The sequence below is a fragment of the Cervus canadensis genome, chromosome 26, assembly GCF_019320065.1.
Source record: "Cervus canadensis isolate Bull #8, Minnesota chromosome 26, ASM1932006v1, whole genome shotgun sequence".
In the NCBI taxonomy this organism is placed as follows: domain Eukaryota; kingdom Metazoa; phylum Chordata; class Mammalia; order Artiodactyla; family Cervidae; genus Cervus; species Cervus canadensis.
In genome coordinates, this window is record NC_057411.1 from 5534274 (window position 1) to 5561970 (window position 27697).

General features: G+C 41.7%; 2 protein-coding genes and 1 pseudogene across 2 annotated transcripts in view; 2 read left to right on the top strand and 1 right to left on the bottom strand.

The window, feature by feature from the left end:
- Positions 1–11442: 11442 nt before the first annotated feature.
- LOC122428322 (nitric oxide-associated protein 1) lies at positions 11443–21506 on the bottom strand. The gene is made up of 7 exons (XM_043448266.1): positions 20033–21506; positions 18818–18982; positions 17991–18196; positions 15487–15618; positions 14327–14443; positions 12031–12151; positions 11443–11757 (listed from the first exon to the last, which is right to left on the bottom strand). Exons 1-7 carry the CDS (start codon positions 21285–21287, stop codon positions 11561–11563), a joined length of 2193 nt encoding a protein of 730 aa, XP_043304201.1. The 5' UTR covers positions 21288–21506; the 3' UTR covers positions 11443–11560.
- Positions 20864–27697, top strand: part of POLR2B (RNA polymerase II subunit B) — a 43957-nt gene continuing 37123 nt past the window's right edge. The window contains exons 1-3 of the mRNA XM_043448265.1: positions 20864–20978; positions 21975–22164; positions 25935–26007. Coding sequence (XP_043304200.1) covers positions 22146–22164; positions 25935–26007 — 92 coding nt within the window. The 5' untranslated portion in view covers positions 20864–20978; positions 21975–22145. The remainder of the gene's footprint in view (positions 20979–21974; positions 22165–25934; positions 26008–27697) is intronic.
- LOC122428324 lies at positions 22186–24608 on the top strand (annotated as a pseudogene).

Here is a 27697-nt window from a genome sequence, read left to right on the forward strand (position 1 = left end):
TGAGTGCTGGGGCGCTGATGTGATTAGTTTTACTCTGATGGAAGCCTGAGAAGGAAATGAAGTCCATGGGAAAGTGATAAGCCAGGTTATAAGGTTCTGCTTCCTTTGTTGCTGCTGCCAAGTCATGTCAGTCGTGTCTGACTCTGTGTGACCCCATAGAAGGCAGCCCACCAGGCTACCGTCCCTGGGATTCTCCAGGCAAGAACACTGGAGTGGGCTGCCATTTCCTTTTCCAGTGCATTAAAGTGAAAAGTGAAAGTTAAGTCGCTCAGTCATGTCCAACTCTTTGCGACCCCGTGGACTGTAGCCTACCAGGCTCTTCCGTCCATGGGATTTCTCAGGCAAGAGTACTGGAGTGGGTTGCCATTGCCTTCTCCAGCTTCCTTTGTTACTGGAAATGATTGTGCTGTATGTTGAAAAACAGTGTTGAAGATTTAGGTATTTCTGTGGACTTGAGAGAAAAGGGAGAACAAATTGGAGAAACATCAGAACAACTGGATTGCATTTTGTCTTGATAGAGTAAGTGACCTAAAAGTTCATTAGTCAGGAAAGGATATTTAAATGTTATTGATGTGTGACTTGTTTGTTACCTTTAAGTGTGTTACCACAAGTGTGTTTTTCCAATCCCTTGCTATTCCCTTCTCAGAGGCTCACCCTGTTATGCTTTTTACAGGTGTCCGTTTTTCACTTAATCTTTGGCCATCCTTGTATTCTACCCAGGGGCAGTTAACGGTCCAGTAGTGGGCCCCCTCCAAGGGTACTCATCCAGCTCCATGAAGGTAGGTTGGTGAAGAGGCTAAGAACAATGTACTGATCTTTGGTAATCAGGGGAAGTTTCAGTGTAAACAAAATTGCTTATTTAAAGGATTATTATTGATGTTTGCTGTATCAAGTGCTCTGTGGCCCTTGCAGTTAGAGTTGGGTTCACTGTGGGCCTCTCTTTCTTACAACTATAATTTTGCAAATCATTTTTAACTTTGTTAAATCTGTTTCTTCATCCTGAAAATGAGGTCATATGGTACTAGTATTCATAGGGTGACTCTTGAGTGTTAACTGCTTTTGTTGGGTTTTTAAAATATTTTTTTGACTGTGCCACACCAAGCTTGGGGGAATCTTAGTTCCCCAGTCAGGGACTGAACCTGGGCCACAGCGCTGGAAGGGCTGAGTCCTAATCACTGGACCGCCAGAGAATTCCTGAGTGTTAAATTCCAGCTGAACTATTTCAAATCCTGAAAGATGAGGCTGTGAAAGTGCTGCACTGAGTATGCCCGAAAGTTTGGAAAACTCAGCAGTGGCCACAGGACTGGAAAAGGTCAGTTTTCATTCCAGTCCCAAAGAAGGGCACTGCCAAAGAATGTTCAAACTATCACACAATTGCACTCATTTCACAGGCAAGCAAAATAATGCTCAGAATTCTCCAAGCTAGGCTTCAACAGTATGTGAACCGAGAACTCCCAGATGTTTAAGCTGGATTTAGAAAAGTCAGAGGAACCAGAGATGAAATTGCCAACATCCATTGGATCATAGAAAAACATCTGCTTCATTGATTATGCTAAAGCCTTTATTTAACTCTGGATCACCACAAACAGTGGAAAATTCTTTAAGAGACGGAAATACCAGACCACCTTACCTGTGTCCTGTGAAACCTGTATGTAGGTCAAGAAGCAACAGTTAGAACTGGACATGGAACAATAGATGGGTTCCAAATTGGGAAAGGAGTATGTGAAGGCTGTATATTGTCACCCTGCTTATTTAATTTAATATCCAAAGTGCTGGGCTGGGTGAAGCACAAGCTGGAATCAAGATTGCCAGGAGAGATATCAACAACCTCAGATATGCAGATGACACCACCCTAATGGCAGCAAGTGAGGAGGAACCAAAGAGCCTCTTGATGAAGGTGAAAGAGAGTGAAAAAGCTGGCTTAAAACTCAGCATTCAAAAAACTACCATGGCATCTGGTCCCATCACTTCATGGCAAATAGATGGGGAAACAATGGAAACATGACAGACTTTATTTTCCTGGGCTCCAAAATCACTGCAGATGGTGACTGCAGCCATGAAATTAAATGACGCTTGCTCCTTGGAAGAAAAGCTATGACAAACCTAGATAGCATATTAAAAAAGCAGAAACATTACTTTGCTGACAAAAGTCCATATAGTCAAAGCTATGGTTTTTCCAGTGGTCATGTATGGATGTGAGAGTTGGACCATAAAGAAGGCTGAGTGCTGAAGACTTGATGCTTTTGAACTGTGATGTTGGAGAAGACTCTTGATAGTCCCTTGGACTGCAGGGAGATCAAACCAGTCAATTCTAAAGGAAATTAATCCCGAATATTCATTGGAAGAACTGATGCTGAAGCTGAAACTCCGGTACTTTGGCCACCTGATGTGAAGAACTGACTCATTAGAAAAGACCTTGATGCTTTGAAAGATTGAAGGCAGGAGGAGAAGGGGATGACAGAGGATGAGATGGTTGGATGGCATCACCGACTCAATGGACATGAGTTTGAGTAAGCTCCGGGAGTTGGTGATGGACAAGGAGGCCTGGCGTGCTGCAATGGGGTTGCAGAGTCGAACGTTACTGAGCGACTGGATAACAACAACAAATGTTTATTTGTTTATTGAGCACTTAGCCTAGTGCTTGACATGTAATTTTAGTATTAAGACATTTTCCACTAATAAAAAAGCAACTTAAGTATTCTTAAATATATAAAAGTGCTTCCTCTATTTGGCATAATTAAGGTGTATAATCCACCTGCCTCTCTTGCATGTCTTTTATAGTAGCTTTTAATGTTAAAATAGTATGAAGGCTTTTGTGTCAAATAATATAATTGCTACTCGAGTCAGAATGATTTTGTTCTCACTGCTTAACCCAAGTACCTCAAACAATACCTGGCCCTTGGAAAGGCAAATAGTTGTTGATTACTCAGGGCTACAGGTGTGTGTGTGTGATATTTTTCTGTGGGTGTGTTTCTCCTTGATTGCAACCAATTCATATACAGTGGTCATTTTACTGTAATTTTAAAATTCTGGTGATACATAAATACTGTTTCATAGACTGAGTATTGTCTGAATGCATTCACGAGGCAAGGAGAGTTCACTCAGGTAGCAGGAAATAGCATGTCTTGAGAAAGTGACTTTGTTAAGAAACTGAGAAATGCTTAAGCTTACAGAGAAGTTGTGGGAATGGTACCCTGAAATCTTATGTACCCCTTATTTGGGATCTACCACTCAACGTTTGTTTTCTGCATATTATGTATATTATGTGGTGGAAGCCCAGAAATTAAGTTGAAAGCATACCTCTTCATCTCTGAATGTTTGTATCTCCTAAGGATAAGAGCACTGTCTTATACAATCATCCTATAATAATTAAATTCAGGACTTTAAAGATTGGTATAGTCTGTATAGTCTTAGATTCAGATTGTGCCAGATAACCTTAATAACTTTACATATCTCCCTGCTCCTGCCTCCTCGTTGTGCCCGGCTGTCACCTATCTTCATTTCTTTTAGTTTGGAACAACTCCTTAGCATTTGTGCTTCACAACATGAAGAGTTTGAAACTGTTTAAAGAATGTTTCTTAATTTGAATTATAGTATCATAATTACTTTCTCATGCTTCAGTTCAGGTTATGTGTCTTGGCAGGAATAGTCAGTACTGGTATATTACATCAGTACATTATATCAGAAGGCACATGATCCTGTTATTGGTTGTGTTAACTTTTATTGTTTGGTTAACGTGTTGTCTACCAGATTTCTCCACTGACATTATTTATTTCCCTTTATAATTAATATTCCTTGGGATGATATAGTGAAACTATCTTAATCCTTGAACAAACTCAGTGATTTTCTCATCTATTGGTTCTTGCTTGAGTCAGTTATATCTTTTATGGTAACTGATACTCTTTGTCAAGAAGAGCTTCCTTTCCCTTTTACCTACAGACCCAGGGTCTTGTTTCCTGTGGTAACTGGCACTTTACCCCCATTCATACAGTGGAAGGCGGAGGGGGATACTCTTTCAGGCTCTAAATGAGATTCTTAAGAGTGAGACTATTACCCTGAACAATTAAAACTCATATATCACATTTCTCCTTGCTTATAACAGTACTATAAAATTTATGAAAGCTTGAAAAAGTGTCTTAAGGATTAAATTGTGGAAACTTACCAGTACAGGATTCTACCAGCAGAAGGGGCAATTTAGAGACCAGTATCCTAATTCTTTATGTTGATTTTGAAATACTGCACCTTTGATTTCTTTTTCTTTGTGCTCTAATTACTTTTTAAAGATCACAATGCAGGTACAACAGCAAACTCATAACAAGTTAAAATCTGTCTTGACTAGCTGTCTTCCTACTAATCCTCTTAGTCTCATTTGTTTCTTCTGCAGAATTAATTACTGTTAATGGCAATTATTAACTGAGAGTGGATGGGCGCGTGAAGTGAGTGGTTCAAGGAACCCATAATATCTTATAACCTTACAAGTTATGGTTATGTTTGTGTCCTTAAAATAGAACTTTCAGACTTGCTATAGTGATCAAGTCTGTCCTCTTCATTTTTTTTTTTTAACTGAAGATGTGTATATTTGGGATGTTTGATTTACTGTGGCTTAAAATAACAGAACGATGGGTAACATGTTCATGTAGCATTCAGCGTTGATACAGTAAGGGAGAGGAGATAACCTACATTTGCATCTGAATGGATTTTTTGCATTTTAAATTTATAGAAGTAATAGTGCACACTTTTCCTTAAAAACTTCCTAAAAGACTTATGATGAGATCAAAATCGCACAACCTGTGTTCCCTCCTGTTCTCAGTCACACGGCTGTTCTACGTATCTGACTCCTGAGGTAAATTTAAGTCAGCATCGGTTTTCTTTCACGTTCATTCATTTATCTGGCTGCATCTGGTCAGAGTTGCGGCACACAGGATCTTCACTGTGGTGCACAGGTTCAGTTGCCCTGTGGCATGTGAGATCTTAGTTCCCCACCAGGGATCGAACCCACTTCCCCTGCATTGCAAGGCGGATTCTTAACCACTGCACCACCAGGGAAGTCCCAGCATCAAATTTCTTGTTTGATAAATTTATAGTGGGTTCTCTTCACATAGGTCGGAACATACAGCATGTTGTACTGCGTTTGCCTCAGGGTGATGAACCTGCTGAAACTGTGTGGTGGATGAAAATGGATTCTTGGCAGCCTGAGTCCCCGCCGCCACTGCGGCTTGCTCTGACCAGTGGAACACAGCAGAGTGACGCTGTGCGATGGTGAGCTTCAGCCTCCAGAGGCCTTGTAACTTCTGCTCCTGCTCTTTCTGAACACCATCACCTGTGAACGAGCCAGAACTGGCCTCCTGAGGGTGAGAGCCTAGGTGGAGAGAGTGACCCCTGGGAAAAGACCCAGGTTTCTCAGCTGTTAGAGCCGTCCCAGCTGAAGTTCCTGACATGGAGTGAGGTCTGCAGATGCATGTCCCCAAGGGGCGGAAGAACCCCTGAGCTGAGCCCAGATTAAACTGCCAAACTAAAGAATCAGAGCAAAGCTTTCAATTCACTAAGCTTTGAGGTGGTTACTTACTCAGCCATTAGATGTGGATACAAACCTAATTATGCCCTCAATTTAGTTAAAAAGCAGCATTTCCAATTGACAAGTGAGCAATTACACCTAGAAATGACTGAAGCCACTCTTAATGGAGGAGTTAACAGGTAAATGGGACTGTTAAGCATCGTTTTGTTGGAACAATCTTAGCCAAGTTCCCTTGTTGCAAATCTTCAACACATTCCTCAGAACTAACTTTATAGAATAGCCTTAGTTGTCCAGTAAAAAAGCCATTTTCTTAAGTAATACTTCAGTACATCCTTCATCTGATATTTTAGGGAGAGTAGTCCCCATTTTTCTAATTTTCCTTCCTGTTGAATATTTAACCATGATTTAAACTCAAAGACAGGAAAAATAAATCTTTTTAGGCCCAGTGTTACATGCTGAGGAAAACTGGGCAACCAGGATCCCCTTTTAGTTAAATGTGAAAAGGAACAGGAAACAGGATGAGTGCTACACAAGTAGAAAAGACAAGGCCATTTGAACAAGTTCAGGGCCAAGTCTGGTTTTTGGAGCTATTTGATTTGTGAATACATAGGGACCACCAGTTCTCATGTGTCACTAAAGGATCAGGTTTTAGATTGGTTTTTCTTTTAGGATAGTTTCTTTCCTATGGTGTAATTCTTTGGATGTTTGCATTCCAAATTTCCTGTGTATGTTATTTTCTATTAATCAGAATTGTGGGTTAGGATCTCCTTTTATGCTGTGATCTGTCTGTGGTACTTAGCAAAGATCACTAACAATGTGTAAAGATTTTTGGCCGGCCATGAAAGTACTTTGAATTTTTTTGTTTTTCGAAAATGTATTGAAGTATCGTTGATTTCCAGCATGTTAACGTCTACTGTACAAGTGACGCAGTCATGCCTGTACCCGTGTGTGGGCGTAGACACGGCCCGGTGTGAGGCGCTCCCTGCTCCCCTCTGCAGCCCTCCTCGCTGACGCTCCCACTGCGACCTGAAAACCCTGGACTGCTCCGCTCCTCGCTGACGCTGACGCTGCGACCTGATGACCCTGGACTGCTCCGCTCCTCCCGCACACCTGTGCCCTTTCCTCCCTTCCTTCCGGCTATTAAGAGGTTTTCTCCATTTTTCTTGAAAACTTGATTCTGCCCTCCTCCCAGGCTTGGGCTATTTCCAAATACACACATGTAATGTGTATATTGTACATACACACATTTTTCATATTCTTCCCTAATATGGTTTATTTTAGTTCCCTGAAAGCACCTTTCATTTAAAACTACATGGTATGGGAAAGACAGCATAGAAATTACAGAAGAACACTTGTATAGATTTGGGTAAGGGTATAGGCCATCTCACACACACACCCTGCCTATGAAGAATATTATTCTTTTTTTTTTAATTGTGTGTGTGTATGTATGTATTTTGGAGGAATATTCCTCTCAGACTGGAATTTTACATGGGAGGATTAAAATGAAGCTAGGAAGTGTCTATAACACAGGGTTTCCAAGGAAATTGTGTCATTACCTTTGAGGTCTTCAAGTGGGTTGATTTTTTTTTAGATGGTGCTAGTGGTAAAGAACGTGCCTGCCAATGCTGGAGATGTAAGAGACTCTGATTTGATCCCTGGTTGGGAAGATCCCCTGGTGAAGGGCATGGCAAACCACTCCAGTCTTCTTGCCTGGAGAATCCCATGGACAGAGGAGCCTGGAGGGCTGCAGTCCGTAGGGTCACAGAGATTCAGACACAACTGAAGTGACTTAGTGCACATGCGTGTATATATTAAAATCCATAGAACTGTACATCAAAAGGGAAAAAGTCAGTTTCACTGTATAAAGGTGCTAGAAGCTTGTGTTTGTTTGAATTGTGAATCCCATCTGTGTCATTCATTAATTATGTGACCCTGGCTAGTTACTTTTGCCCCAGTTCCATCTCTAAATACAGATGGTAGTATATACCTCCTGCATGGGGTTGTCGACTCTGCGACCTAGTGGACCGTAGCCCTCCAGGCTTCTCTGTCCATGGGATTCTCCAGGCAAGAATACCGGAGTGGGTTGCCATGCCCTCCTCCAGGGGATCTTCCCAACAGAGGGATTGAATCTGCGTCTCCTGTGTCTCCTCTTTACCACTAGCACCACCTGGGAAGTCATCATGATCATAGCAGCAATGAATGCTCTCAAATAGAACTGTTTTGAGGTACTGCCTTTAGGCAGGACAGGAAGAAATCCTAGAAAAGTGTCAATGCTAAGTCAGCTTTCCATTTTTCAGAGAAGGCAAAAATCAAGCCCTCAGAAAAGTCCCTTTGTTCTCCTAATTCATTGATAACGTTGAATCCATACAGCTATTTTCTGGGGACTTAGTGAAAAGTTAGAAAGGAACTTTGGCTGTCTCACCTGTCCAAAATCACCTGATAATGTGGTCTCTATCCCACACTAAGAAACATAATGTGTCTTTCTGTGTGTGTGTGGCCTCAGTTTTCTCAGATCTACCAGTGCTCCTGGCCAGAGGTACTCACAGTGTCTGTGATTAAGCATCATACCTATTGTACCTACCAGTGAGAATATTAAGACCAAAGAAATCTTTCCACTAGGTTTATGACTCAGAAGGCAAATTCTGAGAATTATATGAGAAACAAAAGGAAGCTTCTGAAAAAACAAGAACCTGAAGCTCCAAGCCACAGGTATTTGCTCTATAACTCTAGACTTAGGAATTGTCAGATCATGAAACTCTTGTACTAAATGAGAGAATATCTGTGGCCTCTGACATGATGGGGAAAAGTGATGCATTGTTCGTACATGATGTTAAATTATTAATCTCAATCCGTTCCCACCTACTACAGGGCATCTGTGAGACAGACAACAGGACAAAGATACTAAGAGCAGGCAGAGGTACTATCTGTTGGGTTCACACGAGCCTGAAGTTTTGTTTTTGTTTTTATTGTTTAAGCATTACTCTGACTTTTGAGAGAAAACAATCCCTCGGGGAGGAGGAGAGCAGCCAAGAGAAAATGGAGCAGTCTGAGAAAGAATGGAAATGATTGTTGCTCCACAAGACAGCCAGGTGGGAGGGAAGCCAGGGTAAATGAGCAGAGGCCGTCTACAAAACAGCTCGCCTCAGCTGGAGCACGGGGTGCCTGCTCTGAAGCAGTGAGAGGTCTGCCACGTCTGGCCCCACTGGAGCTCCAAGTTAGTCATCTGCAGGAAACCAGCGTGATCTCCATCCTGCAGAGAGAGTGATCTAGCACAAGCACCCAGGATCGCGTCTGTGCTGCACTTCTCGGCTGTCAGGGGAAGTGTTGCAAGTTACAGAGACAAATGAGACACTGGGGAACTACACAGTAAAGCCCCACTGATTGGTAGGGCTTGCTGTTGATGGTGATTAGAAATACAAAATACGTTGAACTTCACTGATACTTTGAAAAAAATGCTGTTATTTTAAAAGGGGAGAAAAAGAGAAGATGGAACTTCAGCCCGTATTCTGTGGACATGAGGGGCTGTCCTGACACCTTGCCGTTAACTTCTACTCTTTGCTGATTCCTGCATGTTGCCATGGTATAAATGAGTCATGCTGGAAGGGTACTCTTCGTATTGTGACCAGTGGATTAAGAAGTATCAGTAAGCCGACTTATACTCAGAAACCAGCACAGTAAGAGAACTTTCTTATAGCAAATCCACTGTGGATCAGTTGGATAGACCAGCAGTGATCTGGGCTGCACTAGGTTGGCAGAATGTGGTGTAAATTAACAGCAAAACCTAGCACCAGTCTCTACTGTCTATGCTCAGAGGGCTTTTTTCATCTGAGGTCTTGTAACCACCCTTTCTTGGCTTCCCTGCCTGTTTTTGCTGAGAATCCTATAAAGTTAGGACTGAGAAATATATAGTGTAATTCCCTCATTTTATAGATGAGAAAATGAAGACCCAAAGAGATTAAAATCAGGGAAACTGAAACTTACTTAGTAAATTGCACTGTTTAAAACTGCTAGCAAAGTACCTTGGAACATTTTTAGATGTGCCTCAGTGAAAACATAACCATTGAATTTTAGAGGTAAGAGAAACCTGAGAATATAAACTAAACATTTAAAAATGGAATCTCTGCTCGTTGAGACGTCTGAAAGCCTAAAGAAAAGATAAGGGAGAAATGTTTGGCTTTCTAAAATACATAGGTTTTCAGGGTAAATACAGCATCAGGTTTTGGGTTCTATATTTTTCCGTAAATGCACGTTTACCATATTTTCTTCTTTTTAATCTAAAGATTCAGGCCTAAGCTCCAAACTGCAAACAGTACACAAATACAATGGTCACAGTTTTAAGTTACAAAATTTACAGTTTCATTTTCTCCAAAATAAACTAGAAATCAGCTACCATTTTCTTCACTTGGGAAGCTGCCGCCCTCTAGAGGGTGGGTCTGGAAACGCCGGGGTTCTCCATTGTCAGTGAGGAATAGGGCAGGGCTGCTGCTAGTGGCATGTGGCATTTGGGGATGAAGGATGCACATAGAGAACCATTTTCCCCAAGATGCCAATCGTATTCACTTTGAAACGTAATGAAAGGGAGACCTATGGTTTTTACAAGTAGTAGGGTTTTTTTTTTTTTTTTAGTTTATTTTTGCCTGTGCTGGGTCTTTGTTGGTGAAGCTGACTTTTTTCTAGTTGTGGGTAGCAGGGCCTACTCTAGGTGCAGTGCATGGGTGTCTCACTGTGGTGGCATCTCTTGTCATGGAACATGGGCTCTAGGGTGCATGGGCTTCAGTAGTTGCTGCCCCGTCTCTAGAGCACAGGCTGTCAGTTGTGGCTCACAGACTTAGTTGCTCCACACCACGTGGGATCATCCCGGACCAGGGATTGAACCCGTGTCTCCTGCATTGGCAGGCAGATTCCTTTCCGCTGAGCTACCAAAAAGCCCTACAAGTTGCATCTTAAAAGACTGACCATTTATCCTATAATGATCTACTTAGTGAGGGGGGAGGGGGGGCCTCGAGTGTATATGTTGTCAGAGAATGCAGGACTGTTAGAAAGTTAATGCTAACCCTAAGTCTACAGGAAGTTCAGGGATCTGTTTCAGGCCAGTTAACGTCACAGCATTCATCTCATCATGGGACCTGGGACTTGACTTGCCAATTCATTGTCCACAGCTGTAGGGCCACTTACTCTACTAGGAATGCCTGAAGGTAAAGACTTCTGACTGGTGTAATGTTTTATGTACAGTGTTTACAGACAAATGTTATAAAATGGTTGAAGTGCTCTGATCCTTGCAGAATAGACCTCAGATTCCAAAAAGATATAACATAAATCCTTTTCTAAGATTTTCAGGCACTTTTAGATTATGTAAGGGAAATTTCTACTTGTTTTCCAGATTTCTTTCACTGCTGCTTCCTCTAAGTAATACAAATCTGACTCCGCATTTCCGTTTACATCCTCCAGCTTCCTCATGGCAGGGTGTGGCCGTGGAAATATTGACCACGGGACACTGTGATGTGGGCAGCTTCCAGCTCTTCCCTTCTTTCAGGGCGGTAGCTGCGTGCTCTTCACTCTCTAATCTCTTCCCGTTGCTGTGAGAGGATGACAACCTGAGCAACCGCCTTAGACCCAGAGACGGACGCCATGGAGTGTTCCCCAGTTGGGTGCTTGGCTGACCACGTGAAGTGCAGCCGCTTACTCACTTCTCTCTCATTTAAGCCAGCATAGTTTGGAGAAATTAACTTTCTGCCATTTTCTCTTAAGCCAACTGCTAAGCTCCTCTTTCAACTAGATTCTAAATGAGAAGTGCCATCTGGTCTCAATAACAAATACTAGTGGGAGAAAACAATGTAGCAGAACTCTTTTTTAGGTATGTTTGAATCACAGATACACACCTGTATGTACCCTCCAAACTCAATTCATTAAAAAGAGGCATGGTCCTTGGCAGTTTAAAAAGGATGAGGGGGCTTTATTATAGCAGTATTTAATAAAATGCAGTGTGGTGCACACAGAATGTTCTATACAGTTCATCTTCAGTGTGAACAGGTCAGCTCCACGTGCCTATCTTTTCTTCTGCAGATTGTACACGAGGGCTGGAGGCCTTTTGGTTTGATACGCCACACTTCCTCTGATGCGCTTTCCTTTGATGTTAACTATATGTGGCAAGAGAGGACGCCGGACTGTCAGAACTGTCCCTTGAGGTGTATAGCCTCGGAGGTGCAGTGTGTCCTTAAACTGTGGTGTTACTGCTACCCAACCTGTGCAGGCACACGAGAAAAAACAGACGGTGTTAGCAACCATCCTATTAAAAACACCAAACACAGCTCCAGATGGAGACCCAAGGGAGGCTACTGCTGCTTCACTCTATTTTTTTAAAAAGCATCAATGCATTTGTGAAAATGTACAGATTCATTTTCAGAGCAGGTGGCATCTTATGAGTAATCTAGCATGTATTAAAATATTTGGCTGATGTCAGTTAAGGCAAATCTGTATAAAAATATGCTAAACTCTTGTGCTTGGTGTAAAATTACCTGCAGAGGAGAACTTGATGTCAGCCACTGCTTCAGATTGCCCAAGTCCTCCATGTAATGTGATGTCTTCAGCAACAAGAGGAGGAAATTCTGCCATTCTTTCTTCTCCACCCATTGGTACCTTCCATTGGGAGGAGGTAAAGTTATTTGGAAATTCAAATGAAACCCCTGATAACTAATATTAAGTAAGGCACTGATAATACTGTACAGGTATCAAAAATAAAATGCTTTTAACCATTAAACTATTGAAAAAAATGCTCATTCACTTCTAGATCAAATGAAAAGCCCAGGAGCTCTGTGACGGGATGAAGCCTATGGATCCCAGTGACAAGGGCCCCATGGCATCCATCTGGTGGTCACCTCCAGACAGCAGAATCTTATTAGCTTACACTGTTTTGAGAGCCCTTCATAATGGTTTAAACACAGTAACTTTGGGCAATTAAGGCACCATCCCTCCAACTACCTTGGGTCTTACAGGCCTGTCTGGACACACAGGTTAATCCCTGCCTCATTGGAAATCAAGGGTACATGGATAATAGTTAACATCAGCTCTGTGTTTACAGGTGTTTCCATGTATTGGAAATAAGTGAATAATAATTTACTTATTTATTAATGGATTTCTCTGTGTTTATAACTAAGAATACAAACATAGATGTTATAGTATGGTCCCTGCTCCCGAGGAGATCAGAAGGTGGAAACAGCAAGTAAATAAAAGGTTAGAAATGTGATGAGAGGCAATCTCTTAAGTACTATGATAATGAAGGGAATAATGAATGTGGCTTGGTCAAGTAAAATATTAATGAGCAGAATTTTGAAAAATAGATTAAAGTTACTCAGTGTTGAAAGGTATTCTGAGTAACATACAGACATAAAAACTGGAAAAAGGATGATGAGTTCAGAGAACTGTAGTTTAACTGTGCAGAGTGTGTTGTGTGTGTGTGTCTGTATTAGTGATGAGGCTTTCAGTTTCGACTTCTCAGTAATGTGGAACTAACAAGGAATTATAAGCAGGAAAGAAAAAAGAATGAAAATACTGTGACCTGCTTTATATTTTGGAAAAACCTGTACAGTGCAGGATTTGTCAACCTCAGCACTACTGACCTTTTGAGTCAAATAATTTTTTTGTTGGGGGAGGCTGTCTTGGGTATTGCACAATTTTTAGCAGCCTCTACCTAGCATCCATTAAGTTGTGAAAACCAAAACTGTCTGCAGGCTTTGCCAAACGTTGCCGTGCGGGAAGAGTCAAGCCTGGTTGAGAACTACAGCTGTAGTGGGGTGGGGGTGGGAGGAAGACAATAAAACTGGAATCTAGGAAATACCTCATAATCTCAGAAAGCAGGCTACAGTTTGGACTGTGAGCCTGATCTCAGTGATGATTAGGAGGCAGGATTGACTTTGACCTGGGAGATGAATGAAAACCAGAAGGTGAGGAGGCACAGAGCCGCCCAAGAAACTGTATGATGAGGGGAGAGAAACCTGAGTGTGGCTTTGAGAAGTATCAGTGAGTCCACCCTGAAGACTACACAGATGCATGAAGGTGGAGCCCTCCCCTCAAATCCTACATGTGTCTGGAGCATCAACTTCAGGCCAGTTATTTCAATGGAGTCTTAATTTCACTCTGGCTTTTTTAGTTAGTCCAGAGAGAAAGAAGCATTTGCTTCTGCAGTCAGGTTGGTTTTATCCTGGTTGAAAGGCAGGTGTGCGTTTTGACTTATTTATAGTTGTATGAGCATTCACTAATGTAAATCACATCTGCATTGGATGCAGCTGGTGTTTTTGCAGGAGCTCTGTCCCAGCCCCCTCCTCATCACCACAAACACACGGCAGGGACAGCGGTGCCCGGGCACTGGATGTTCTCCACAACCGCATGGTGTGGCCACAACAGACAGAGGTAGAGGACTTGCCCAAAGTCACACAGCTTCACTGAGTGGGGGGCAGAGCGGGACGTGAACCCAGCCTAGCTCCAGTGAGCTGAGCCGTCATGCACTACAGGCCAGCCGACGGTGTGTGCGCAGGTCTGCTTAAGGAGCCGCAAACCGGCTCAGCCTCTGGTGAACGTGGACCGATTTCAGCGGCACAGAAAGGCCACGGCAGGGACTGCAGAGGATGGGAGGTGAGGAGCAGCAGTCGGCGTGATTGCAAAGAAGAGGAAGGAGCGGGACAGAGTTTTGTTTTGTTTCTGAAAGATCAGAGAAATGTTCACACACTGCTTCACAGGTCAAAGGAAGGATCAAGTAAGCAGGAGAGAAGATGTACAATAGTCTCGAAGTGTAACCATCAAATCATATTGGCTCACCTTCAGTAGCATATGACCTGCGTGCTTCTGATACATAGTATCCGCCTTGTCCAACGAAGTAATGTGAACAGGAAGGAAGTTGGAAGCCACAACTGTAAACCAAGCTGACTGATTTCCCTTAAGAAAGGAAGAAAGAACTTATCTGTACAATGAAAACTTGGAAAACCAGCACATTACAAGGTACAATTAAAAAATTTGGGGAATTCCCTGGCAGTCTGGTCCTTATTGCTCTGTGCTTCTATTGCAGTGGCCTGGGTTCAGTCTCTGTTTGGGGAACCAATATACTGTTGGTTCTACATAGTCCTACATAGTTCTACATAGTTGGTTCTACATAGGACTATGTGGTGTGGCCAAAAAAACAAAGAGGAAGGTAGGAGAAAGATGGCAGAAGCAGTGCACTTAACCCATGTAAATAAACCTATGATACCTTATATACACTTTGTGGATACTAAATGTCTGTTTTTATGAAAAACATGAAAATACCATCTGCTTTAATTGTCCCTGTATAAAGTTTGGTTTAAAATGTTAACATTGTATGGTCTCTAAAAATGTATGTAAGGTTTGAAGTGTGTAAGGCCAAATTTTCAATAAATTATGAACAAACAGAAAGCAAGACGTGTGCTAAGGCAGCGCCCGCAGGTCGCACTGAGCGTGGTTGGACACATCCATCTTTCACTTTCCATTTTTCTGCTCACTTTGGCAAAAATGGGGAGCAGTTCTATAGATGCTCTACAATCTCTGAATGATGCTATGTAAATGAATACCAAGCCAAAAAAATACATGTATAAAGGTATACATGTCATCGGATATGGAGTGTGGAATTAACTGAATGCATATTAACCCTGCCCCTAAACGTATGACCTCTGATTTCCACAGAAAAGAATACCACAGGAGAGGGAAACTATCTTTTTAATGTCAAGCTGTATGGGACATTCAACTGTTTTTTGAAGACAGTTTTTTTTAAGACCTATTACTTTTTCCCACCATTTCATTATCCCAGGTTTCTATTACATACATTTTAAAACACACACATAAAAGGATATCAACCCCCACACAGTCATGACCTAGTTATCAACATTTTGCTAGTCTTGATAATATCTGCTTGCTTAAAGTAAACCCCAAAAATAAAGTCATTTTTCAATGGTACAGACTTTCCTTACCTTCAGAAAATCTATGCGGCCTAAGGCACCCAAAAATAGAACCATTCCTGGTTTTAGCATAAAAGTTCTTGGAATAATGGAATGTGTTGGCAATACAACATTTACTTCTTTTTCTGTTAGAAGACTTAAAATCTGTAAAGCAAAGCGCAGATTTTTTTTTTTGAGAATTACTTTCAATGAACATATGCTGTATCGTGCTTTACCTGTAAGATAAAAAGTTATGATTATATATTCCAGGCTTCACAATACATCAGAGTATGTATTCCAGAATTTGCTGTACATAAATTCATAGCTTCTCTCTGTCTAATGGAATCAGTTTATAGTTGGCTCTACTCTTGTTTCACAACTTAATCTTAAGTAATGGCAATATACAGGTATTGAAACAACAGCATCCTCCGAATTCTGTCAAATTTGGTGTCATCTGAGCACTCATGATTCAATCCCAGGATAGAAAAATATGTTTTCTTGTCAAGGCTTCTAGGGAGCAGCAATTCTCAACTCATGGTAAGGTCATGTGCTGTGTTTTGTCCTCTTGGCAGCTATGTATGCATTAAATGAGAGTGATCACCCCATTCTAGGCTCAAGTAAAAAGCTTGAAGAACCTTTTCTAAACTCTAGTATTCACTTTCCTTATTTCGTACAAATACTCAGCAAAAAAACAAAAAAACAAACACAAAGATTGGATCCTGTGACTTCTGGGGATGAAGATTCCTAAGTAGACTAGAGAAAGTAGAAAAGAAAAGCCAGGAAGTACAAGATTCTGGTGAGACTAAAATCAAAATCTGACTCAAAAAATGCGAGAAAGTAAAAAAATGGCTTTTTGTGAACTTGTTTCTTAACGAAAAGTAATAAGAAAATTTAAAAAAATGTAATATCTGGGGAGACTTGAAAGAAAATATGTAAGGGGTGGCAAGTAGTTTTCTTCGATGCTTGTGTTTGAAAAGCACATTTAAAGCCCCTGGTAGGAGAGAAATACTTTAACCCTTTTAGCAAAGACCCTCATACTTCCATTTGACAACAGAGTTCCTTGCTTTAGTTTGGGAAACACTGGTTCAGGCATTAAATAAATATATCAATAAACTGACAGAGAATCAAACTGCCTGAGAGAACTTTTCTATCTAAAAACTTGAGGGTCTCAGTGCCGGCTTTAGTAGTTAGCAGATTCTTGCCTTTCTGACCAACTGACAAGAGGGTGTACCTGACTAAAGGAACTGAATCCCTGACCTGCTGCTGCTGCTAAATTGCTTCAGTCATGTCATTGCCCTAACTGAGTCTAAAAGTTAAAGATGAGTGGGTCAAGTTAAAGCGATAGAATATTACTAGGAAGCAGTAGGAATGTTCAGTAGTAATGGGAACCAGTTTCCTAAGCTGAAGCAAGGAACTCTGTTGTGAAATGGAAGTATTAGGGTCTCTGCTAAAAGGATTAAAATATTTCTTTCCTGCATGTGCTTTTCAAACACAAATACTGAAGAAAACTACTTGATACCCCCTTAGATTATTTTCTTCCGAATCTCCCTGGATACTACATTTTAAAAAATTTCCTTGTTACTTTTCTTTAAGAAACAAGTTCGTTCGCAAAAGTTTTTTAGCCATTTTTTTTACTTTCTCAAATTTTTAAAGTCAGATTTTGATTTAAATCTTATCAAATTCTTGTACTCCTTGGCCTTTTCTTTACTCTGTGAAGTTCTGAATTGCTAAGGGAGTAAAGATTGGACATCAACAATGAGTTGATCCTATTCTAAATGAGGTTCATCTGAGGGGGCGCCTACTTACGAAATTTAGTACTTTGTGTCACTTTAAGAACAAAAACAAATTAGAACTCATGCTGGAAAGTGTCCTGTGTTCATAGCTATTCTCAGAATAGCTCCAGGAAATGAAGACAAAGCATCTGGATTATGTCAGCACAGTCCCCATGTTTGTAGGATGAATTAATGACAGAGAAGAAAAGTGTAGAGTAAGAAAGAGAGGCCATTATACTTTAAAACATTTCAATGTCTGGCAAAGGGGCCGAGGCGTTACATTTATTCCATACACCTTTGGGGAACAATAAGTACAAAGTATGTACACGGAGACTGCCCAGTTCAATATAAAGAGCAGGTCAAAGATCAAATGGGTGACCTTGGGACGTGAGGCGACACTGCTTTAGCTGAGGGCGAGTCCCTCCTTACTTCAGTTCAAGGTGGGTGCACCTCTTGGTGAACATGTTATAGAGGGAATTCAAGTATGGAACAGGCGGCTGGACCGCAGTGACATTTATGATTTCTTCCAACCTTAAAATCTGGGATTCTGTGACTATTTCTCTAACTAAGGTAAAAACCACAAAGACAGAAGAAGGTTGTCAGCAGCGGCGCCTGCCAAATGGCATACAGATTCACCAAGGAGACAGTTCGGTGAATGAGTCAGAACTGAGTCTGGAATGAAAGGGTGCCTTTTTTTCTTCTGCTGATTAAAATAATACTCCTGCACTTGAAAGTTAATGTTTCTAAAAGACATGAAATACATACACAATTTTCTTTTGTAATTCCAGGGGTGTCATAAAACCAGTGGGCATCTTTCACATCTTCTGGGGTCAGTTTTACTCGTTTGGTGGATTTATCTGCGGCCATAACAGGTTCATTTCCCATGTCAAAGGCAAACGAATCGGCATCAAATTCAAAGGCAGCTTTATCCTTCTGTGCTTCTGAATATGAGAATGTTCTTCCAACCCTTCCTAGAACAAGTTATATTGAAGTTAGCAGTCACTCGTTTAAAGCTTTTGACTCGTAATTTTTATGTTTGCTTCAAACAAGTTACTAAGACTAACTATGGTGTTTGGAGGGAAGTGAGACTACAGTGATACTTTTGCTCTGTTTCTGAATGCAGCCAGAGTCAGACTCTTGCAATGATGAAATGCGTGTGGCTAGCTGTACACATCTGGTGGAGGACAGGAGTGTTGGAAATCAGTTTTTCGTAAATAGAGGTTGGAAAGAGATACCAAGGAAAGGGGGACAATCCAATTTAAAGCTGTTACAGTTCAACAACGTATACGGTCTGCAAGGCGGGGGCTGGTATCTTAGTACAGATACTTCTACTTCCAACAACAGCCAGATAGACACTTATTCACATTTCATTTCCTAGATTTCTTCAAGTAGCTACTGTCACAATTTTCCCAGTGCAATGAATTCTGGACTTCCAAACAACAGCCTTGCCTTTAAAAGGTCTCTACGTTCTAAAAAGAGGAAGTGTCTCTTCCCATAAAAAACTGGCTAGCCCTAGAGAGCTGTATTTCAAAGATGCTCAACAAAAAATTTTAGCATAGAGTTACACTAGTTTTCCTATAGAAGACACTTACCTACTAAATAACCATGCTTTTTTAAGAGATTCAGTTTATTTTGTTCTTGTTGACTAAGATTTTCTTCTGCTTCAGTTGCATCTCTTTTAAGCCTTTTTTGCCTTTGAAACATTCTGTAAGGAGTTGGGTTACAAATAGGAAACTTCAGAAGATTTAATGTAGTACCTGAAATACCAAATACATACACTGTTATAAACACTGTACAGGAAAATGGAATAAAACATTGAAGAGGATCTATACCATCTTGAGTACTGTGATTATTTCTCTTAACTTTAATGACAAAGGTGAAAGTGAAGTGGCTCAGTCGTGTCTGACTCTTGGCAACCCCATGGACTGTACCCACCAGGCTCCTCCATCCATGGAGTTTTCTAGGCAAGAGTACTGGAGTGGGTTGCCATTGCCTTCTCCAGGGCATAGTCCCTCTACAAAATTATTCTTACTCTACAGATAAGGCAATAGGCTCAAAGACTGGCTCACAGGCTCAACTAGGATATGAATGCCAAATCTATAGGCCTGATCTCTTTCCATCTTCTGCATATTACTAACTGATATAAAAAGCACTTCTGTGTATAAGTCTCCCAAAGTCCAGGACAGAGAATACAGTTTACCAAGCAAAGTTAAACACTGCTTTCAAAGGAACAAATGAAGTAGTTCATTTTGCCAACTGTTACATAAAAACAGGTCACAGAAGGATTCATTCTGCAATTACTACAGATGTTTCCTGGAGCCACAAAGTTGACTTTTATTTTCAACAAAGCCACACATCATATTGCATCAGTGAATTATTCATATGTTAAATCTGTATAGAATTCTCATGAGTAAACTCAAGATATGAAGGGTAAGACTGAGGGATGGAAGGAGGCTTTTCTCTACAAAGTAAAAGGACTTTCTGGAGAAACTTACAAAGGACTAAAACTACAAGGGAAACCTTGAAGAGAGCAAACACTGGTTTGTCCTCTGGTTCACCTACAGTGCTTAGAACAGTGGCTTGAACATAGGAATACTCTTGAGTATTTCTATTTCTATTGAAAAGTTACAACATATACTGACTTTGCAAGCACTAAGCTGCCACGGAAGCGAAATGAGAACAAGGTAGAGAATTTTTAAAGGGAAGCCTCCCACCAGCTCCTGATGGACATTAAGGAAGAATACATGACTAGGAGAGTGAATCACGATCAGACTATCAGCTTCTCAGAAAACGAAGGGGACGCTCACCAGGCCAAGGGGAGATGGTGGCCCTGTCGATAGCTTCAGCGCCCTTGGCGATGCAATAATCGGACTCCAGAAGCGTATTGAAAAGAGTGGACTTGCCAGCGTTGGTGGCGCCAACCAGGTAGACGTCGCCGCGGTAGCGCCAGGAGCGCTGGAGCGCGGAGATCAACTCCTCAACTCCATAACCCGTCTTGGCGCTGATGAGCCTCACGTCTCTGAGCACCGTGCTGGACTTCGACGGAAGATTCGCGTTGTCCTCCCCGTCCCGTGGCCGGTCCCCGCTGGGATGTTGAGGTCTTCGGTAGCCGCGGGGCGGCAGGAGCCCGGCGCCGATACATTCGTCCCACAGTCGCTCCCGGAGCCGCTGCCGGTAGTTGGGAGTGTCCTGGGGCAGCAGGTCCACCTTGTTTCCCAGCACGATCAGTTGCTTGGGGCCCACCAGGGCGGGCAGGTGGGGCAGCAGGGCGTCGGGCAGATCCAGTAGGTCCACCATGTACAGCACAAGGGCGGGCTCGGGCCGCCGCAGCGCGGCGCTCACCAGCTCCAGGAACTGTTCCTGGCTCACCTGAAGGCGCAGGGCGCGCCGGTGATGCACCAGCAGCCAGCACCGCTGGCATACGGTCCGCTCCAGCCCCCCTTCCTCCGCCACCGCGCTGTTAAACTTCTCGCTGGGCAGGTAGCCGGGCACGCCGGGGTCCTGGCAGTGCAGCTCCGCACCGCAGCCAGAACAGTTCTGGCCGCTGGGCGGCACCGTCGGGTCCGGGTGCCCCACCGCTTGGTGCACCCGCCGGCCGGCGCCTAACTTCCGCTGCCGCCTCTCCTCCCGCCGCTGCTCTATCCGTCTCTCCTCCTCCTCCTGCCGCTGCTGGAGCTCCCGCAGCTGGTCTTGGAGGGTCGCTTCCGATTCCGAATCCGGGATGTACTCAGGGAACAGAAAACTCTCCTCCGGGTCAGCCCCTCCTGGGTTACCCCCAGTCGCCGTCGCGCCACGAGGAAGGCCACGTCCCAGGCCCGCTGGGTGTCGGGGGGAGGAATCGGTAGCGCATCTCTGGAGGAGCGTCTCCCGGACGCCGTGGCGCGTTACAGTGGGAGTGGGTCCCCGCAAGAAGCCGCAAAGAAGCCTGCGAGCTAGGCGCGCGGGCAGCATGAGAAATGCAGCAGTGGGCAAAGGGGCGGAGCCACCTTTTCGCACGTGCACTGTGGCCCCAGATGAGCGTAAAACTGCAGAGACAGGCCGGGAGGACCTGAGAGCTGTCATTCGTCAGCGTCGCACTGAAGCGCCTCCTTCCACGTCTAATCTCGTGAGTTCCCGCGATGAAGGCTCTGTGGCCCAGAAACCTACTTAAAGCGATACCGGGGACTTAGATTAGCGTAGGTCGGTCGAATAGGCTAGTTAGTGAGGGTTTATCCACTTTTAGACTTGTTTAACGCGCTGTCCCTGGCACCACCTGCTGTTAAGAAATCACATTGTTAGAAGCTACGTGTTTGTCTTTTGAACTGGAAAATTAAAAATCGAATGTCGCAGACTTACAGCCACAATTAAAACCTTTTATTAATACATCCGCTTGGCTTTTTTCGGGTATCATTCATTATTCGTGCAACAGCATTAAAATCACATTTCTTAAACATTTTTTTAGAAGAATATGACGCATAGTTGGTGTACACAAATCCTTCTTAAAATCTTCGTGTTTTTAAATCTTTGGAACTGAAAAAAATAGAGCACGGGGACAATTAAACCTTTTATTATTAAATCTTCTTTCTTTTTTTTTTTTTGGTGCCATTATTTGTGCAACACTAGAAAACAAAGCTTCATTTGCAGGAGCCAGCTCGGAGACAGTAAGCTGCGGCTCTCCCACTCAAGAAGAGGAAACCTCAACCCATAAACCGCGCATGTGCAATACTAACCCTTAACCACCTCCCCCCCCCCCCCTTGCCCTTCGCGCAGGCGCAGACCTTAACTGGAGCCTTTTTGGGCGGGGCTTCGTGTGGGACGCAGAGTATTCTGGGAACGCCGGAGACGGAAATTACTTCGCCTCACTCTGCTGTGGTCGGTGGCAGCTGCGCGCCTTTCTGCGTGTGATTTCGAGATTGAGGGGCTCGGGAACCGTTTGCCAAGATGTATGACGCGGACGAGGGTAGGTGACCAGTCAGGGCACTCCCCAGCGACACATTTAAAGGGGGGAAGCGTGGGGAGTTGGACGAATGAAGGATTTGCGGCCCCCTCCCCAGCCTCCCCCACCACGTCCCCAGTCGTTTCCCCACATCCCCAGGCCGGATCCGAGATTTTGAGAGGTGGAGGGTGCGGGAAACGTAGCCTTTATGTTCTCGGTCAGGAGGACTTTTGTTCTCTTGGTTGAACCTGATACTCCCTTCCCGTATTGAAAGTAGCCTGCAGAACCATACGACAGGTACAGTTTTGATATCGTCTGAAGCAGAGCTCCTTTTCTTTTCTTTTTTCATTTATTTTTATTAGTTGGAGGCTAATTACTTCACAATATTGTAGTGGTTTTTGCCATACATTGACATGAATCAGCCATGGATTTACATGTATTCCCCATCCCGATCCCCCCTCCAACCTCCCTCTCCACCCGAATCCTCTGGGTCGTTAAGGCCAGCGCTAGTGGATTTGTTGAATAGTTTTTGAGCGTCGGCCTGTGCCAAACATTGGGCTAAGTTCTGGAAATACACCGGGGACAAAGAATATAGTTTCTGTATATGTGTGTGTGTGGAGGGGGGGCAGAGTTTGATCTAGTTTGGCATTCCTGGTAGCTCAGACAGTAAAGCGTCTGCCTACAATGCGGGAGACGGGTTCGATCCCTGGGTCGGGAAGATCCCCTGGAGAAGGAGACGGCAACCCACTCCAGTATTCATGCCTGGAAAATCCCATGGACAGAGGAGCCTGGTCGGCTACAGTCCATGGGGTCGCAAAGAGTCGGACACGACTGAGCGACTTCACTTCACTTCACTTCATGTTGTTTTATGCCTAAGTAAATTATCTTGAAAGGTGATATTTACATTTTCTCTTACCACGAGATGACACAGTTCTCGATGGTATGTATTTTACTGAACAGGGACGCTTTATGTCTTTTTTTCTTTTTACATGTAGAAGTCTTAGTCCTGAGTAGTGTATTTTCATTGTATATTTTTAATGCTCCCTCTTCCATTCTCCACAACTCCTTTTTCAGAGTTCATTTTCTTCTAGCTCCGAACCTCCTGGTTGCCCCTCACTCTTCTGTTCCTTCACTTACTTAATGGAGAAACTAGAAGCGGAAACTTAAGGTCTACTGTTTAAACTTGTTTCATTTTTATCTTGCATCTAGAAATTTATTGGTATCATTGTATTATTTTTCTTAACTTCTGTCTGCGTAAAAAATTTAAAAAAATCTTAGCTTAATTTTTTAGTAGGTGATATATTCTCATTTCTCACAAGCTAAAAGACATAAGAAATGTTAAAAGGGATAAATGATCGATAAATATAAAACTAACTTCATTATTACGGCTGCTTTTCCAGCCTTATTAGCTTCTCCTGTGTGCCTGTGATGATAACACCTAGTGTGTCATCAAAGCTAGAAATCTTTAAGCCATTTTAGATACCTTAGTTTTTTTTTTTTACCTCTTTTCCCACATGTAGGAGTCAGCAATTCCAGACGATTCAAGAAGCATTTATTAATATAATTTATTTTGGATTATACATCAAATTTTGAATCAGAGTTATTAAGTTTTACACAGTCTATATAGGTCAGAATAGAAAAAAAAAAAATACAGCACACACACTCTTACATAAGATGACGAGACTGTGTGTCATGGAGAAGCTTCCGCAGGTCCTGAGCGGCCAGGACAAGGAGGAACAGGGCCTGACCCTGCCGGTCCTTGATGCCTTGTCCCTTAGTTTTAACACCAAGCTGAAGTCGTTTGCCATATGCTTCATCAGTGGCATCTTCTGCATCCTTGGAACTGGATTGCTGTGTCTCCCTGGAGGCATAAAGCTTTTTGCAGTGTTTTAAACCTTTGGAAATACTGCTGCCTTAGCCAGTACATGCTTTTTAATGGGACCCGTGAGACAACTGAAGGAAATGTTTGAAACGAGATTTTTTGCAGCATTTATGCTTTTGTGTTTCGTCCTCATCCTGTGTGCTGCTCTTGGGTGGCACGAGAAGGGACTGGCCATATTATTCTGCAGATTGCAGTTCTGTCGATGACCTGGTATAGTCTGTCATACATCCCATGTGCAAGGGATGCAGTAATTAAATGCTGTTCTTCTCTCCTGAGCTGAGAGCTCTTTGAAGAGAAGGAGACTGGAAGGACCTTTTGAAAGTCCATGTTCTGTTTTTGGTGACGTGGCCTTTTCCTGATATAGTGATCACTCCAGAACAACTGCAGCGACTATCTAAGACCATTTTGTATACTGATAAAACTACATACCCATTAAACTGTTAAGTGCTTGTGACAGTGAATTCATTATGTGCCATTAATACGCTGTTTCAGAGACAAGGATATTTTAATCATTGCCAATTGTAAATGATTTTTAGCAAGTTTTAAAATCTTTCCTAAACAGCATTTGAGATGTAAATACTTAAGGATAAACCTACACTGCAAGATATAGTCAGCTTTTTTGGTGGCTTTTATGTGTTTACATTTTTAAAACATCTTTTTAAAATAAAAACTTTAAATGTGAAAGTTTTTACTTTAAGCTAAGCATTGCTTTATTGTATGTAATAAAAAATAATTAGAAATTTCATGATTTTGAAATAAACCCACACTTGGAAAAGAAATTAAAAAAAAAAGATGAGACTAATATTAGGACTAGTACACACTGATTTTTCAAATGCTCCATTGTACCCATGACTATTGCTGCATGACTACCCCAAAATTTGGCTGCTTAGAAATTATTTAATATGTTCGTGAATTAAATGGGCTCGGAATTTGGGCAGAGCATGGTGGGAATGGCTTGACTGTTGCCTGATGCCAGTGGCTGACAGACACAAAGGCTGGATATTGACAGCTGGGGATTGTGATCTGGAGTGTTTACTCACACTCTGCTCTCGGTGCATCTGGCACCTAGCCTAGGAAAATTCAAGGCCTGGGATTGCTGACTGGAACATCTCTAAGTGGCGCCTCTGCTTAGGCTTTCTCACCTAAGCATACCAGCCTTAGAGTAGTAGAGCTTCTTAATTACAGCTCCAAAAGTAAGTATTTCAGCAAACAAGGTGGAATTGCATTGTTTTTCCTGATGTAAAGCTTTTAAAATTGTGTAACATTGGTTCAACTGTATTCTCTTAGTTATGGGAGATTCAAAAACCCATCCAGAATCAAGGGGAAGAAGCATAGACCAACCTCCCCTGCCCTTATATCTTGACAGTAGGAGTGTTAAAACCACTTTATAAAAGCATATGTAAAATGGAAGATACAGTGTGACCATCTTTGTAAAATATAGGCTGTCATCCCTGTCCATATATGAAATGTTGCTGTAATAGACACTATTCCTTAACGTATTGCCCAGCTGCTGGAATCCTTTGCTGACTCCTCCCTCTTAGCCTAATCTCTGACTTTGGATCAGAGGACTGTGAGCTTGCTGTTAGTTATTATATATTTAGCTATTAATAAGAGTAACATGAACTTTCTGGAGAGGATGGAACAGTTATTAAATTCCTATGACTTGTACTGAACATTTCTCATGAGACCTCTTTGTGAATTGGGAGAATACCTATGTGACATAGACTCATGTATATTTCATATAATATTTCATTACAATTCAAGTAATGATTGAGATTTTACAGAAATGGGGTAAAGCAATTGTTTTTTATTTAGTGTAGATAAATGTGTTTCTGCTACCTCACATGATAGGAGTGAGATGTGAACTAGTACTACTTATTGCAAGTGAGAATAATCTTTTTTTTTTTTGCAGATATGCAATATGATGAAGATGATGATGAAATCACCCCAGATTTATGGCAGGAGGCTTGCTGGATTGTAATTAGGTAATGTTTTAGACCAAACTGAATAAGTTTTAAAAGGCACTGTAAACCATCCAGCGATTTCCTGCTTATTCTTTGCTTGAAAATTAGATGTTTTATGTGAATACACTTCATGAGTGCTGGCTTGTTATTTATTTAAGTATCTAACTTTAACTTGCAAGGTATTTTGATTTATAGAAAAATTATGTGAGAATTCATGTGTATACTTCACCTAGATTCCCTAAAGGTTAACCTTATGCTATGTTTTCTTTTCCTTATTCTTTATCTATCTGCATTTTTTTCTTGAAATATTTGAGACTTAGTGACTTACCTAGGAATATTCTTTCACATAATCATAATCTAAGTTATTAAAATAAGGAAATTAATTAATACAGTAATCTCATTTAACCTAGAGACCTTACCCAGATTTTGCTGGTGTCCCACTAAAGTTGTTTGGAACAAAACAAAAATTTTCTGATCCTGGATCCAACATAAGATCATATATTACATTTAGTTTTCATGACTTATTCTTTTGTCTCTTATAATCTAGGACAGTTCCTTAGTCTTCCTCTTTTTTGTTTGGTTTTTGGTTCTGAAACCCACTATCTTTCCAAAGCGTCCCATGGCCTCACTTTTTTTTTTTTTACTTTGACGTTTTTGAAGAATATAGGCTAATTATTTTTTAGACTGCCCCTCAGTTTGGGTTTGTCTGATGCTCATAATTAGATAATTACTTTTGGTAACAATGATGTTCTGCTCTCAGTGCATTATATCAGGAGGCATATGATGCCTGTTTGTTACATTACTGGTGCTGTTAATTTGATTCCTTGGTTTTCTCACTGTTTTAACTGGATAAAGTCATAACAGGTTGTATTTCAACCCACATTCCCATCCAAGTCTAAGTGTAATTAAACTGTTAATAAAACTGAGCAGGAAGCGTTACATATAGGTAAGAAAAATAACTTTTAAGTAATAAAGTCACCTCTTGCTATGTTAGGATGTAAAATGCTACAATTCTCTCTTACCAAAGAGACAGTTTCTTTGTATATAGTAATAAGATGACGCCTCAGCCTCTTCCCTTTTGAAGAATACACACTTCTGGATTCTGCTAGTTGTATTTGGAGTAAAACTGAAGCTTTGCTAAAGATTGTTTTGTTAGAAATATATTGAGTTTATGGGATGTAAGTATGTATGTATTTTTCCTATTAAACGTGGACTGTAAAGTTCATACTGAGACATTTACATCTTCTATGATTTTCAGTATTAAACACCAAGAGACATTTTACTAGGAAACGATAACCAGCTAGATGTTTGGAGGATGCCTGTATTTGGTGATCGCCAGGGAGAAAGAATGTTTTGATCTTAGCCAAAAAAATAATTGTTTTCAACTTATGTGGCAAATTGCTGAAGGATTAAATACACTGTTTGACAAGTCCTTGCATTTAATGTTTCTTAGAGAATAAAATATTGTTTGATTTTTGCATTTTAATTGATTATAGGAGCTTTATTGTGAGATGATGTTTTGTTTTTCCACTATTTGATATCAAATGATCTTTCCCAGGCATTGTGAATGTGATAATACTTAATATCATAGTGACTTTAGTAAGATGACCTCTTGTACATCAGTCATGGTAGTTGTTATTTAGTCACTGTGTCCGACTCTTTTGTGACCCCATGGACTATAGCCTTCCAGGTTCCTTCTGTACATGAGATT